The sequence below is a fragment of the Electrophorus electricus genome, chromosome 26 (genome assembly GCF_013358815.1).
Source record: "Electrophorus electricus isolate fEleEle1 chromosome 26, fEleEle1.pri, whole genome shotgun sequence".
Lineage (NCBI taxonomy): Eukaryota > Metazoa > Chordata > Actinopteri > Gymnotiformes > Gymnotidae > Electrophorus > Electrophorus electricus.
This window is the reverse complement of record NC_049560.1, coordinates 4,723,111-4,738,974: the sequence shown is the minus strand read 5'-3', so window position 1 is coordinate 4,738,974 and position 15,864 is coordinate 4,723,111. Positions and strand designations below refer to the sequence as shown.

Sequence of the window (15,864 nt, the reverse complement as noted above, 5' to 3'; positions counted from 1 at the left end):
TACAAACTCAGTTCACCCCCATCTGCACCTGCTGCCTCTGGTTCTTTTGCATCTACCCCCCCCCCACCCCCCCCCGTAGTCACTCTCAGGACTCCACCTCAACAAACCTGCTTTTGTTATCGTTTGAGTCAGACCTAACTCTTAACTCTAGCTCTAACCTTAGCCTAACCTCACCTAACTCCTAACTAGTTCTCTCCCCTTGACCTTAACCTGAATTTAACGCTGACCCTAAAACCAATAATCCAGATTAACGCTGCAGCCTTCGTTAGCCTACACATCTAACAGACCTCTAACTCCTAACAGTCGTCTCCCTCGACCCCCCACCCCTCCACCCTTTCTCCCCTCACGGTGTCTGATCTGCACCCAGAACGGTTTCAGGCGGGAGTGTTCTGCCTGCTTGTCGACAGCAGTACTGTAATCCGCATTGCTCGTGCCGGGGGATGGGGTCCACCCGTCGTAATTTAGCGCTTTTTTTTCTAATCCACGGCCGCCGAATGCGACGGTGGCCCCCATCCCCCCTGCCTGCGCGCGCACCGACAGACCTGACAGAGGTCTCGTTCGTTTACCTTCCGGGATATTCCCGCAGCGTCCCGTAAGGTGCCCTTGCCTGTACAAATGAATTTTGAAAAGCGGGTTCTGTACACCTCGAGCCGAGAAGCAGGCAGAAGTTCCTCCGCAATCCGGCGATGACCTCCTCCCAGGCGGCTGGCAGGCCAGGAAGCTCCCCGCAGCCCTGGCAGGGACAGGAGACGCCTCGCATGTCAGTGAACCAATAGCGTGATAATGGGCCCATTCAGTCTTTACCAATCAGGATGAATTTGATCAATTTAATACAGAAGCGGGGAGAGAGAGAGAGAGAGAGAGAGAGAGAGAGAGAGATCGATATCATAGATTTCAGTTTAGGTAGCCCGTGGTCAACTGCTCAGCTGATTGGGGCTCAGATGGTGTGTAGAGATGGAGAGAAACAGTCTAGAGAGAGAGCGAGAGAGAGAGAGAGCGCACAGCAGGTGGAGCAGAGATTCGGAGTGCAGACCTTGGGGACTTCTACACCAGAGCTGGCATATGAAGGGTTAACCTGTCCTTCATCACCTGGCTCAGGTGTAAGGGGACCTGGAGGGGCTTGCAGCGCTAAGGTTTGAAATGGCTGTTCTAGACTTACACACACACACACACACACACACTTCAGCAACAGCCTTGCTTTCCACCACTGGGTCAAATGGCGAGATCTGACTCCGGGCCATTGCATTCAGTTTCCGCACTGTCAGTTGCTTATCGTTTAAAATGGAGATGGAGATTACACACACGACAGACCTCGATCCCATACACTTTGTGTTCTTTTAATGTGTGTGCCAGGAGAGGCAAAGATAAGGGAAGAGCTTAGAAAGGGAGAGAGAGGGAGAGAGAGAGAGAGAGAGAGAGAGAGAGAGAGAGAGAGAGAGAGAGGGAGAGTGTAAGTTAGACAGAGCTCGTAGTCTACTGCCAGCTTAGCCATGGGAGGACTTTAAACCTCAATTAATAATTTGGCTTAATAGAAGTTTCTAACAATATAAAACCCAATGGTAATATGCGAGGAGCTACTTAGCCACTATCTAATCCAAAGTGTTGTGTGTTTGACTTGTATCTCCCTTTCCAGTGGGTACCCCCATCCGAGGTAAGACACTAATATAAAACACAGCCATAACACACCTAATTTAATTTAATAACTAACTAATGGCTCCTTCTGACTACACTCGACGACTCCTTTTCCAAAGCATTGACAGCACTGTTATCCTCTTCCCAATTAACACACATTCCTTATGTGTGTGTGTGTGGTTATGCGTTTCATTTTGTACATTTTCATGTTTCGTGTCCTTTGGTGTCCGTGTGTCTTGTGCGTGTGATTTGTGTTTTTCTTCTGTGTGTGCGTTGTGTGTGTATGTGTGTTTGTTCCTCTCCCTGTGAATTAACACTAGAAGCACCGTGCCTCGTTGACATGCCCAGGAATGTCGAAAGCCCGTCATTTTACCACTTTCACCATGCCCTACTAGCGCCGCGTTGACTACACCTACTCATAGCGCCTACAAAGATGGCGTCTCTCGCGCAGAGGGCACTACAGGTTGCAGACACGCACACAAAAAAAGTCAGAATGGTGACGCTCGCACGTTACGTCAATAAAGTATCACAGTAAACCTAACACATCAAACTGCCTTAATTCCTTTTTCAGATCAAGCACCCTGTGTCACGTTTTCCAGAAGCTTCCCTGTTGTCCGTTTTATTTCTTTTCCTGTTGTATTTTCAGGTTTGTGCAAAATGGTTAATATTGGATAAGGATAACATGTTGGATAACACAGAAATAGGATACGGTGTATAAGGTGTATCCTGTACTGTTAGAGCTTGGCTAGAAGTTCACATAGCGGTCTGCTTCCTTTCGTCAGCCTAGCCACTACAGCTTCACGAGCTCTTCTCAGGGTTCATCAGGAAGGCTCCTCCCTTCTTCAGTTGAATGAAGGCCCGAGGTCTCACGTTTAAAGCTACGCCTCCATACCGCTAGGCCAGTAACAAACACAACCGGAAAAATCCATGACGCCATGGCCAGCGACTAAGGCCATATCTATCCCCACTGGCCCCGTTAAAACTGCCCGGGCCTCCCCAGTGACTAAAACCGGCACCGTTAATGCCGGACCTGCCGCTTTACTTAGTGACACAACAACCATAACCGCTCCACCTTTATTCTACATCTCCCCAGAAACTCTGAGCTTGCCATATCCACAGCCACTGACTCGCCCTGCAGCTACTTGTCATAACTCCTTCACAGCTAATCATAATATACGGCTTCTAATGCCTCTATCCATGACGCGCCATCTCTCTGGTGAGGTTTGCGTTATCAGATGCTGTCCAGGGATCACCTGAGCCAAGGCCTAATTGTGACACGTTGCACCTTTCCAATGATGTACCGCAACTCTGGCAAACTCCTAGCGAACCGCACCGCCGTTCCCAGGGAGAACAGTAACCAGAGAACAATAGCCGATATTGATCTCGTCCTGATAACGGTGTCATCTGTCATTTGATGTTCTCTTCGACTAGGGTTGCTTTATCACCAAATATAAATGGCTTGCATTCTATTTGGCTTACATTTCATGTCATAGGTTCTGTTCCCTAACTCACGCTCACTTTATTACTGAATTGTGAATCACTTTAAGATTCAAAGCACAGCTCGGGTGCAAGCGTTGAGTGCTTGCCACAGACCGGCCGCTTACATGTCTGACAGATGCCGTGAGTTTTGTTCCCTGAACATCTGCCCACCTGACGTTGTTCTCTTGTGGCGGGCAGGCCAGGAATCTCAGGTAATAGTCACTTACGTGCCACCATCCCAGACGCGTTTGCCATTGCCTGATGCACGCACACACCATGAAGACTTTTCTTCTGCTTAGGTTAATGTTCATGCACTGTCTATGCAAAATATGTGCATTTAATGTAGCCAGGTATAGGAGATTGCAAAACAGCACTACAGGCCCCTGCCAAGTGCCTCCATTCACCGAATGGAGCTGTGCCATCTGAGCCACAACATCAACGCCACATTTAGTGGTGTTGAAGTAGGAAACACTTTCAGGCAGTTTCTTTGTGCCATTATCAGTGGAAACCGTCTGGTGCATTGTGCTCAGGATGCATACAATTTCTTTTTGATTTTGCCTGGTAGATCGTCTGCGTTACTTTTCCTGCCCTGAGCACCTCTCTCAGACAGTGGTGGAAAATCTCTCAGACTGTGTCTGTGGGCACCTCATGTCTGTTTTTATTCCTCATCCCAACAATGGCAGTTTTGTTCGCAAAAAGGTTGTTTACCAGTGCCAACGAGGTGAAGAAATTGTCAGCCATTACGTTTCTTCCTGTCCCCAGGAAAAGCTCCATCAAACGCAACATGGTATTTTCTGATAGCCGATGACCAGCTGGTCCGATGTCATCTTTCCCTAGACAGGGAATATTGCCTCCAGCATAAATTTTGTCTCAACATCAGCGGCCACCCAGAATTGAATCCCAAATGTATCCGGTTTATTGGCCATGTACTGAGGGAGACGAGAGCCCGCCTCGGTAGGCAACATTCTCACCGGGTGTGTAACAAGCAGTACGATCTTTCACAAATTTATGGAATATCTCTGAGATCATGGCAAATTTTGTCTGTCACAGGTGGGCAGCCCGTGTGTTCTTGCCGTCAAAGCGCAGATGGCGCATAATATCTGAATTTCTGCCCTAAACTGAAAATGGATTGCCCAAGTCAGCAGACCAGTATTCGTCCAGCTTCGTGCTTTTACCGCCCGTTAAACCTGTTAAAAACAAGACCCAAGAATGCTCTTCGGGTTTCTCTCACAACATTGCACTCCCATGCCCTATCCTGAGGGTTCAACCCACACTGTTCACTCTTCAGCCTGTAACTTCAGAATCCGATTCTGAACTTGAATCAGATTCAGATTCATTTCACTCACCTTCTTTCTCATCTCCTCTATCCAATGCCTCGCATCGGTTGCCATAAGATACCATCTCTTCAGTATTGCACAGCGTGTCCAGTGCCGTGGGGTATGTAGCATTCTCCAAGCCATTGTAATAATGCACAGCCATTCAACCTCCCAAACCTCATTCAAACTTTGTAGCTGCCCCAACTCTGCAGTGAGCTGGAGACCTACACGTAGACTAATTTATACACGTAGACTAATTTATATTATGATTCAGTGATTCAAGATTGCCATTGTGAATACAATAATCATAACAGCTCCACACCTCATATCACCTGCCAGTCGATCAAATTCCAGAACTCTCCTTTCACAACTGTTCCCCAGAATTGTCCTTTTTTAGGATCCTTAAATTGTTAAAATCCTTAAATTGTTAAATTGTTGTAACATAATGTATAATGCAATGCTAATAGCCAACATTTATTGTGTAACCTGTAAACAACTAAGCATTTATGTATTTATAATTATAGTGTGTTGAAATTTCCTAGCATAATTTGCTGAAGCGTGATGGTGAATAGTAAATAGATTTTCAATCCCCCTCCAACACAAGCCTTTTGTTCTTATTGAAAAACAAATATATATTGTACAACGGTGTTTTATTGTAGTCAAACATGCCTTGGCTTGTTCACTACATGACTAAAATATTATAACATGCATTGTTTTGCAGAAGACCATGTAACTTGGTTCAAGAGTTGAACTTCGAATATGTGCAGTTTCTACTAGCCCAAAACTAACACCGATAATAAAAAATACTGTTGTAATAATATTTTACACACACACCCACGTACGCACCATGATTCAGGAGGATAACAAGGCCATAATAATAATTTACATAATACATAATGTAATGCATTTACATAATAAATGTTGTCTAGTAGCCCTGGTTGGCAAGGAGGGATCATATCCTCGAGAAATTTGCTGCCATCAGTGTTAACATGATATATAGGTTTACCATTCACAAAATTCCTGCAAAATACTAATCATTTATTAGACAAAGCATCACTCACACACTCGTTTTGAGCTGATTCAATTAATGAATTAATTTAGTTTCTGATAAGTATTATATTCAAGTGAACCTTTGCAAGCAAACCAGCCACTGGCGGGAAAGAGAATCTGTCTTGAATTTCCAGAGATGACAGCAATATCACACAAATAAGAGTGAAATCAAGTTGAACTAGATTGCACAATAATGATTTTAACAATTTAAGGATCCTAACTCATAAAAAAGGACAATTCTGGGGCACAGTTGTGCAAGGAGAGTTCTGGAATTTGACCCGGCGCTAAAATTATATTTTGGAGGGCCACTCCATTCAAATAGGTGGAAGTCAGTCGACCAGGCGTGGCGCAGCAGTCAAATGACCAGTGCTCGGTGCTTCTAGTGTTAATTCCCCAGTGATGGAGGGGGGACGTGCGGGTGGGCGTGAGGGTGGTGTTTTTGTTAGGCTCTGACATTGACATTGCTTGCATGGTTTGCTGATCAGATCCACAGTAGGTATACCCAGCCTTCCGTCAGTAGCGTACGGGGATCACCACCACCCTGTGACTAGCATAGGTCAAACACAGGTCAAGGGTCTGGGTCACGGCCACTGTCGTGTTCTTACTTGTTCTGACCATTGTAAACCCACTTCTTTTTCAGTGGAAACAGGTAGGTGCGTGTTCCTCTTCTGATCTTTTAACATAACACCAAAAACCCAGTCAGGATGAGTTTAACGAGGTATTTTATTCACACCGACCGTTATGTGCTGCGCCAGGTCGAAAGGAAGAATCCTGGGCTGTTTTCAATCATCTGTCCTGCCGTGCCGAGGGTGTAATTCACTCCTGCCACTGCAGCATGTGGCGCGGTGCAGAAGACCACGCGGCACCGCCCAGCACCCCACCGGGGGCTCCAAGCACGTTCCACAATGCATCCATAATGCCCGGCGAGAGCCAGCACTCGCGGGGTTGTGCCGTCACGCAACGCCGCCCATAGAGACGTGTGCACTCTGAGTTTGTAGAATGGCATTAGCTCGTCATAGAGGGGCACCGGCCCCGGGCACACGCTCCGGAGAGCCGGCCCCCGGTCTGACAGTGAGTCCCTGGGGCTCGGTGGCGCCATGGCAATGGTGCAGAATTAACGGCTGTATTTATTAGACACGCCTCGTAGGGGTGCGGCTGGAGGCGGAAGCCCACACCCGCCCAGCGTTAGCCGTCCTTCAAGCTGGAGACGGCTGTGAGTTTCTGGCCACCGGGGGTCGCTGCTGGCCAGATGTTTCTGGACCCAGCGGCGACAGTGGCGCGTCGGACGGCCTCACCCAAGCACAACGTGCTTGTCCACACCGGTAGCACGACAGCATCCCTGACGCGCCGAGTGGTCCGAAATAATATTTGCACAGCGGCGGTTCTGTGGACAGCAACTGACTGGTGATAAACGCGGCTAGACGTGGGCTGACAAACCGGGTTTGCCAGTAGATCCAATCTGTAACCGAGCCACTATAAAATACCCCCTTAAGATAAACAGGTGGACCTGCTAAAGTGGACAGTGAGTGCTTGCACGTGCAGCGTGCGGTACGTAAATCTGATTCCGGGTTTGGGTGCCTTTAGATGGCCGAGTGGGAATCTCTCTGAGCAGTGCGTCCGACGGCTCCGATGGCATGGATATCGCCCCGCCTTTTGGGAGGGAGAGGAGCTAGCGGAACGACCGGCTAAGCGGACTGGGATGGAGCGGCGCAGGCCGCCGGGCGCCTTGCCGCTGAGTTTGTGGGAGCATATCAAGCCAACAGATGGAACACGACAACAGTCGCGCCATTACCACTGCTCTCATTTAATGACCTTGGCCGAGTGTGTATGTGTGTGGCGTGCGTCCGTCTGAGTGAGGGTGTTTTGGAAACTCAGCAAGGGCGCAGCTCGAATAAAATGCACTTTATAGACAGTGTTAAAGGAGGGAGAGGAGAGAGAGAGAGAGAGAGAGAGGGAGATGACACACCATGACGAGAGGCGCAAGTCATACGGGAGGTGGTAGCAGGAAGGGAGGAGTGGGAGAGAGGGGAGGGGAGGTGAGTGGTGGGAGTAGTGGGACAGGAGTGAGGGGAGGTGAGAGGGGAAGTGAGTAGTGGGACAGGAGTGAGGGGAGGTGAGTGGCGGGAGTGAGGGGAGGTGAGTGGCGGGAGTGAGGGGAGGTGAGTGGCGGGAGTGAGGGGAGGTGAGGAGTGGAGTGAGGGGAGGTGAGTGGCGGGAGTGAGGAGTGGAGTGAGGGGAGATGAGTGGTGGGAGGTGAGGAGTGGAGTGGAGTGAGGGGAGGGGAGTGGTGGGAGTGAGGGGAGGGGAGTGAGGACGTGAGTGGTGGGAGTGAGGTGAGGTGAGGAGTGGGAGTGAGGGGAGGTGAGGAGTGGAGTGGAGTGAGGGGAGGGGAGTGGTGGGAGTGAGGGGAGGGGAGTGAGGGGACGTGAGTGGTGGGAGTGAGGGGAGGGGAGTGAGGGGACGTGAGTGGTGGGAGTGAGGGGAGGTGAGGAGTGGGAGTGAGGGGAGGTGAGGAGTGGAGGGGAGTGAGGGGAGGTGAGGAGTGGGAGTGAGGGGAGGTGAGGAGTGGAGGGGAGTGAGGGGAGGGGAGTGGCGGGAGTGAGGGGAGGGGAGTGGTGGGAGTGAGGGGACGTGAGGTCCTGGCCATATTCCTCTCAACCTAATCAGTTCCGCGGACGGAGAAGAAAAACATCTATGCAGTCGATCCTGCAAAACAGATCAATCACAGGCCTGCCAGCACCCACTAATTGAATTACACCAATGGGACTGGAGTTGCAGATTGTGTGTGTGTGTTTGTGTTTGTGACTTGGGAGATGGTTACGGGTGTGTGAGGGATACAGGTTGGCTGCTTTTGGCTCAGAGCTGTTATTGGAATTAATCAAGTATGCCATCTTCCCGTACACACACACACACACACACACACACACACACTCTCTCTCTCTCTCACTATCCACCTCCACCCATCGGCGGAAGATTCTACCAGACAGCAACATATTTGCTTGGGCTCGGTTCGGCGCCCACCAGAGCAGCTTCCAGCCGTGACTTCTGGTCTCGGGCCAGCTATGCCCCCCCCCCCCACCCATGCCCTCACAGCAGACAGTGGGCACGACCTTGGCACCGTACGGCCTCCGTCAAGAGGCCCTGCTCCCTGGCTTGATTCATCCATCCAGCGCTTTATAAAGAAGCGCTTTTCTGGCAGGCCCACAAAGCAACGGCGGTGGTGAGCGTGATGGTGGCCAGTTTTCCGGACAGGACAAGTCGGATATGTCCTGCCGGGTCGGCGAGGAGCCACCTGCAACTCCGCCACGGCTCGCCTCGAAAACCCACAGCATCGTTCATCGCCGTCCAGCCTACGCCGCCCCACCTATAGCAGAAAGGGGGGCGCTGCAACGAGAGGCTGTGGTGCGTGCTGGCCACTAGAGGGCGTGGTCAACACCGCGCCGTCCCGCTGCTCGCAAAAACACGCCAGCAGCATTTTTAATATACCGACTGTTTGGACCGCCCTATCACTTGCTCCCGCAAAATAATTCCCTTATTTGTTTGTTTACACAAAAGCCAGCAAGCGACAGACATTGTGGGAAATCGAGATGGTCAATACATAACGGATAATAACGAATAATGGCAGGTGGCAGACATCAGAGACGGTTCCGCCCCACGTGGAGACTCCACATATGAAAAGACAAGAGATGTGTGTGTGTGTGTGTGTGTGGTGGGGGGGGTTCTTTACATCGATTGAAATAAAGAATTCAAATTGCTTAGATCCAATCTCTGTCGCTGTGTCCCTCAACAAAGAGAAGGAGGTGAAAGGCAGGCGAAATGAAGCAGCCAGCAATAACAGAGTGGATGGCGGATAAGAACATGCCAGGATGCCCTAATTAGCTTCGCTGGGCGGGTTCGTTTCAGAGGCGCCAGGCCGCAATGACAACACCCCTGATAATCCTAGAAAGACGAAAGCCACAATATCACGCCCTACTCCACCTGAATTCTCTGCTTTCCTGCCCCGGCTCTGGGTAAAGACGAAGAAAAAAAAATCCGTACGCAGGCAAACTCGTAATGAACTCTGTGGGGACTGGTGCTTCAGCCCACACCAGCTAATAAGGAATATCACCCAAAATACTCTGACGATGAACAATAACACAGCCGACGTCTGCGCTCGGCGGTTACCGCTGGGACTTTAATTTGGCTTTTAATTTATTTGCCTCATTGTGTTTGTGCGTCCCGCTACGATCTTCTGGCTGGCGGTCTCCAGACGCGTTAGGTTATTACAACTGGACGTAAAGCCCCGCCCCCTACAGGGCTGGTCACCAGGAGGGGGCAGCACAACGGTTATTGCCCTGGGGGAGGATAGAGAGTGAGAAGCAGATAGAGGGATGGAGGGAGGGAGAGAAAAAGAGGGAAAAAAAGTGTGGCACCTTGCTTTTATTTATCAGGGCCTGGTTAAATAGGATTAAAATTCCACGCGGTTTCCTGCTGTAGGGAAAGAGCAGGGTGACGGGAGTCTGCGCGTACCTGGAACTTTCCCAAACGGTCCGGCCGTCTGAGCCAGACCTCATAGGTTGCGTAAGAGCAGCTCCCTGCTCCGAACACCTCAGGAGGCTTCAGAAGCCACTCCAGAGTCACCTGCTGCCGCCGGACTTCCCACAGCACCAAACCCACATCAAACGGTCCCCCCCCCCCCACCACACACACACACACACACACACAAACACACACACACACACACACACACACACACACACACACACACACACACACACACACACACACACTCACTCGCGCCCGTCCACATATCCTCCCGACCCACCTGCTTTCCTAGCCAGCAGCCCAGCTGCTCCTGGTGGGTCAGTGTGCTATACAGGGTCCAGCTCCCCACCATGACTTGGGTGGAGCCAGAGTTGTGGTGGAGAACAAGCGAGGTGGAGCCTCCCGCCAGTAGGCGGAGTTAGCAGCGAGAGTCCTTTGGGGTTAGGAGTGAGAAGAAGTGTGTGAAAACACAGTGAACTCACCCACGTGCTGTACAGATGGCAGTGCGTGGTTTGCTGGGGTGTCCCATGAGGGTCTGGTCAGGCCTTCCCCAGGTGTCAAAGGTGAAACCGACCAGAAATGGCAGGTACGTCACTTTTTGTGCACTCTGACTAGGCTAGCATTCTGTGGCAAACGCAAACAGTAACATAGGTTCAGCATAAAGGGGTGGTTGTGTTTGTATGTGGGCTTTGCTGTAGTTAAAAATACATGCATGTCGGAAAACGGCAGCCTGAAGGCTGGTGTGGTGTAGCAAACTACGGCAGAAAAAAACCTCCGGCGCAAAGCACTTGACTTCAGGGACCTTACTGTGGCTCATAAGCTCAGTTCCATCAAGGTTGGTGACCTCACTGATATCTAGAACCTCAACCTCGTCAGCTATTCCCTCCGAGGTCCCCTTGTGGTGTGATTTAGCAGAGCAGTGGCGTTGCTGGCGCTCCTCATCCATGACCGCCTGACGCAGGCACCAAGCTCCGTGCCGTACCCTGGACATGAACTAATGACCACTCAACCATCCGGCAGAAGCCCCGGCCTTGACCTCCCTGCTCACAACGAAACTTGGGAGTCATGCTGGACCTGTGGACACTCACTCACACACACACACACACACACACACACACACACTTACTTTAAAGCTAACAGAGTCCTCCTTTTTTTTTCTGTGCTGCTATATAAATTGAGAATGCAAAAGTCATGTGACCATAGAGAGCACACAGTTTAACTTAGGCCTACACTATTTATACACAGCTTAACAACATGTTGCTGTGTTGTTTATTTGTGTGTGTTTTCTTATCATAGTAACGCTTCTAAGCAGTGTACTTGGCATGCCTGGCTCTTGGGCCTAACTAACACAACTAAGCACTTGCAATATTTTGTGGACTTGCCATCAGTGTACACAGTAAGATCACGCTGGGTTCCTTCATGGCTGTGGTTGTAGAGCGCGCAGCGACTGGCGCTCTACAGTCTGCTACACAAGCACCAGATGCCTTCAGCTGATAGTTGTCACTGCCTGCTCGATTGGAAATGAATTTTAGTAGGTTATTTCCTAACGCCGTATCATGCTTATTGTGTACGGCCTCGGCATGACCCTCCCAAAGTAGGGTGTGTTTTTACATCACTTCCTTTACTACATGAAAAGCAAAAAAAAAAAAAGAAATATATGACAATACCTCTATTAAAAGGGCTTGTGGTGGCCTTTTTACTTTTATTATGTATCATCATTCTCTCTCTCTCTCTCACTCTCTCTCTCTCTCTCTCTCTCTCTCTCTCTCTCTCCCCCTTCTCTCTGGGGCATTTCTTCTCCCAGGTGCCCTGCAGATAGAGAACACAGAGGAAACCGATCAGGGGAAGTATGAGTGTGTGGCGTCTAACGTGGAAGGCGTTCGCTACTCCTCCCCCGCCAACCTGTATGTACGAGGTAGGGAGCCAGCCGGCCCCGGGGCCCACCGACGCACCCAGTCTCCTCAAACTAGCCCCTGGCTACGGCTCTCTGTGTAGTGGGGTGTGCTATCTCCTGCTAGAAAGCTATTCTAACCTAGCTGAAAGTAACCCAGACCTTACGTTCTCTGTGTTATTACCGTCACAGAGGTCACTCCTGCTATGAATGGGGATTTAGACATAAGGGATTTTTTTTTCTCAGAATAATTTCTGAGCATTGTGATTTGGTGGGTCAAAAGATCTCCAATGATATTATTTTCTCTAACGAGCTTTTCAGGCACAAGAGGAGGAAGGTAAGTCTAATTTTGATTGGCTGGCAAACTAACCATTTGATTGGTTAGTGGGATCGGTTATCTCAACATGTCCAGAGGATTAAAGATAGACTCAGCACACAGTCAGTGTGGTTCTGTGTATGTCTGCATTTAATACATGTGCTACCAAGTGCACAAAGTTGTATGAATGTTTATATGCTCTACAAATAGTACATTTTTCATTTCAAAAAATGGATGTACACAGAAAGAATAAAGAAAAAAAAGAAAACATTGCCCTGTAAAGAAATATCAGATGTGGCTATTGCCAGAAGGGTAGTCCCAGCTCTTACCAATAATGCAGAGACAAGATGAATACCTGGTGAGACAATTTTGATCAGTTGAGACAAATGCATTTTTGAAATGTAATATTTACTGTGTGAATGCAAAAAAAAAAAGATTTTGATCCCACTGTGCATCAAATTACTTTGTCGCTGATAAATAATTCACGTGTCTCTTCCATCAATGCAGGGCAGAGTTTTCACTCTCTGTTATTAGAAATATTCTTACGTTTCTGCGTGAGGAGACGTGCCAGTGAGGGCAATAGAGGCTAGACTTCTAGAGTCTGCTCGTCTAATGGAGACTGCTATCCTAAAATGGCAGCCTGCTTAGCCTAATGATTGTATAGTCAGTGGCTGTTGCTCTGCTGGATATATCATGGCTTAACGCTGACGAAAACAGCATGCTAAATTAGAATATGTTATGAATATTAGAATAATATAGGAATGATTCCGTAGCTTCTTTTCTATGAACCATTAGTAAAATTGGATTTGCAACGTCTCAGCGCAGGGTCCGATTTTCCCTGGAGCCTGTAGCAGCCTCAATTCCTGCTTTCCGTCAGACACTTATCAGAGCTCGTGTTTGACAATGATTTGTGCATCATCTGTTATAAGTGTAACCTTCAAGTCTGTGTTCATTTTCACTGATGGTGCACCAGCGACACTGAAATATGTATCATGAGTCTGCATTGGGTTGTTTTTCAAGCTTGACTTTAACACTGACTGTAATCAATTGTGTTTTGATTTCTAGAGTATTCTGCACTTGAAATTAACAGCTACAATGGAAAGCTACTCATTCCAGTTTTATTGCTAAAATATGTAAATCAAAACCGTAAAAACTGAATGAGGCCATATTTATACTTCTGTCAATCCATATGGGCTATTTGAGGCTGCTGTCAGGAAGACATTAAGTTCCAGTAACATTGTAGCTGCTAAATTTTAATACAAAATCATGCTTTTTGGGCTTTTTGGGTTATTTGTTTTGTTGTTGTTTTTTTCTTCTTTTGTTTCATTGGTTTCTCGTTGCGTTTCTTTTCCTCTTTGTTTCTCTTGTCTAATTTAAGCGAAGGGGTCACCATGGGTGCTTTTGGGGTGGCTAAAGGCATCTGTGATGTTTCCACTGTTCTAACCTGATAAAACGGTCTCCAGTGCTCCGTCGCTTCTTCTAGCACGCAACAGGACTCGCAGTGGGGCGAAACCGTGTCATTCTGGGTCAAAGGTCAAAAGCCAGCCTGGGACCGAAACTGGTGTCACTTCTGTGAGACGTGGACGGCTAAAGGGGGCGGGCGGGGGGTAAAAAAACAGCGTAAGCAGAGATATGCAGCAGCTTTGAAAGCCTTGAGGTGGCCTTTTTTACTCTCTCTGTGTTTCCCCTATTTTTCTCTTCTCCTCATGTCATTGTGTTCTGCATCAACCCCCTTACATCCCCCAGAGCTTCGAGAAGGTTGGTGTGTTTTTTCTTTTTTACTTTTTTTTACCCACATTAAAGACAAACAAACCAGATGTTTTAAAAATCTTGAAACTATATTTGCTTTGTTTCGAGGGCTCATTGGCGGTTTGAATGAGCTCAAAAGTCAATATTCAAACTTGATAAGTAGTTATGAATTCAAGGAAATTTTCATTTGTTTGCAAAAACAAATAGAAGTGATAGAAACCCTTTTTTTTTCCTTTGTTTTGCGTTTGCATTGTGGGGCCTTTTCTTGTTCGCATCTTTTGGTATTGCTTCTGCTAAAATTAAATTTTTTAAAAAGCTTTTATTGCATTTGTTGTCATGAAACCTCAGCATTCGAGAACTTACTGGGCCTTGTGCATGATGGGAGAATGTAACTATGCTTGCATGCCCGGAACAGAATTTTTGGGGGCGGGGCGGTGGGTTTCTTTTCCTGCACCTCTGTGTTTCTGTGAACATGCTTTATTATGTCCCCTCTGTTTTCCCAAAACCCTTTGCCCTAATCAGGCCTTCTGTGGCTTTTGTGTAGTCAGTCCTTGTACTGCAGCGTTATTGTTGTGTGTCTTTCCTTCGTGCTCTCCTTCAGTTGCCGTTATGTTGGAATTTCCCGTTTGTCAGATGTGGTGTGTATTTCTGTGCATAGTTAATGTTGCAGCTTTTTGTAGTTCCATCATAGAAACAGCCTACTGCAACAACAACAGAAAAAAACTGGCTGTGTTTGCAAGCCAGTGTTGTTACCATCTTACTACAAAGCCACTGTGCTTAAGCAAAACCTGCCTGAACGCTGTTCGTCTCGATGGCATTTTACTCCCAGCTAATTCCTTACTGTGTAACAGGGATCAATGGCAAACCTAATGATCTCTGCATTCCAAGCAGTCCCTCCCGAGAGCACACGGGCCTGTCATTTCTCACTGGCAACAAACTAGCGTGGCTGATTTTGTTGATTGACTACCACTTGTCCTTTTGCAGTCGGCCGGCTCAATCAAGCCAGAATTTACTGTTCTCCCGAGCCCCTCAGCAGTGGCCGGGCCGTTCGATGATTTACGTGATTAGGCGACCCAAATTGGGCTCAGATAGAAAGTCAGCAGCTTGTTTTGGGGGTCTTTATGTACTAATCCCATTCGAATGCTGTGGAGAGGAGGCCAAATTAACAAGGGCACAATTCCAGCTCGGTCCACTGGTGCCTGCGTTGGTAAAATTGAGTGCCAGCACAACAACTGCTGGCACTCAGTGGTTCAAGCTTTGCACATTAAACCTAATGGTCCACGTGGACTAGGTTCCAGTGTCCTGAAGCACATCCGGTTTTGTATTAGATCAGTCCTTGCAGAATGTATTTATATTGAGATTCTTTATGAGCACGAGAAAGTTACATGCAACAACAAGAAAACAGATGAGTTATAAAGGAGATCCAGAACTTTCCTGAGTACGGGTGGAGGGGGGGTGGGTGATGGGTGTTTTATGGGGGGATGATGAGACCTGATCATGGGTCCATCTCGCCATGGCTGTGGCACTAAACCATGCCGGTTGTCTCGTAACGTCTGCGCTGAAACAGAATGGCCTCTTGAATAATTCATTTGCAGAGAAAGACATTGTGCCGCTTAGAGGGGCCAGAGTCACCGCATGCCGTCGTCATGCTGGCCCCGAGCAGGAGTCCAAGGTATAAATAATAAAACAGGAAATGCTGTGACTCTGCCCGTCTCCCAGGGCCTGGCATTTATTGGCAGGACTTGATTTTTCCTACCAGTGTGTGCCTATCACAGCTGTTGTCTAATGAGGAGTTACCATTAGCTACCGTTAGCCATGTCTGGCTAAACCTGCCAGAGGCCTGTGTTCAGGTTCAGAACCAAACGGGCTGGGTGGCTAACAAGCCCGTGTTGAAACCCGTTCACTGC

The 15,864-nt window shown here is 48.3% G+C and overlaps 1 protein-coding gene across 9 annotated transcripts in view; it reads left to right on the top strand.

Annotated features, from left to right (window-relative positions):
* Positions 1–15,864, top strand: part of ptprsa (protein tyrosine phosphatase receptor type Sa) — a 162,999-nt gene that overhangs the window by 92,239 nt on the left and 54,896 nt on the right. For 6 of the 9 annotated variants that reach the window (XM_035523296.1, XM_035523293.1, XM_035523291.1 and 3 more), the window contains exons 9-11: positions 1,634–1,651; positions 11,806–11,916; positions 13,955–13,966. In XM_035523296.1, coding sequence (XP_035379189.1) covers positions 1,634–1,651; positions 11,806–11,916; positions 13,955–13,966 — 141 coding nt within the window. The remainder of the gene's footprint in view (positions 1–1,633; positions 1,652–11,805; positions 11,917–13,954; positions 13,967–15,864) is intronic. The other 3 variants (XM_035523294.1, XM_035523290.1, XM_035523295.1) reach the window with 2 other exon arrangements.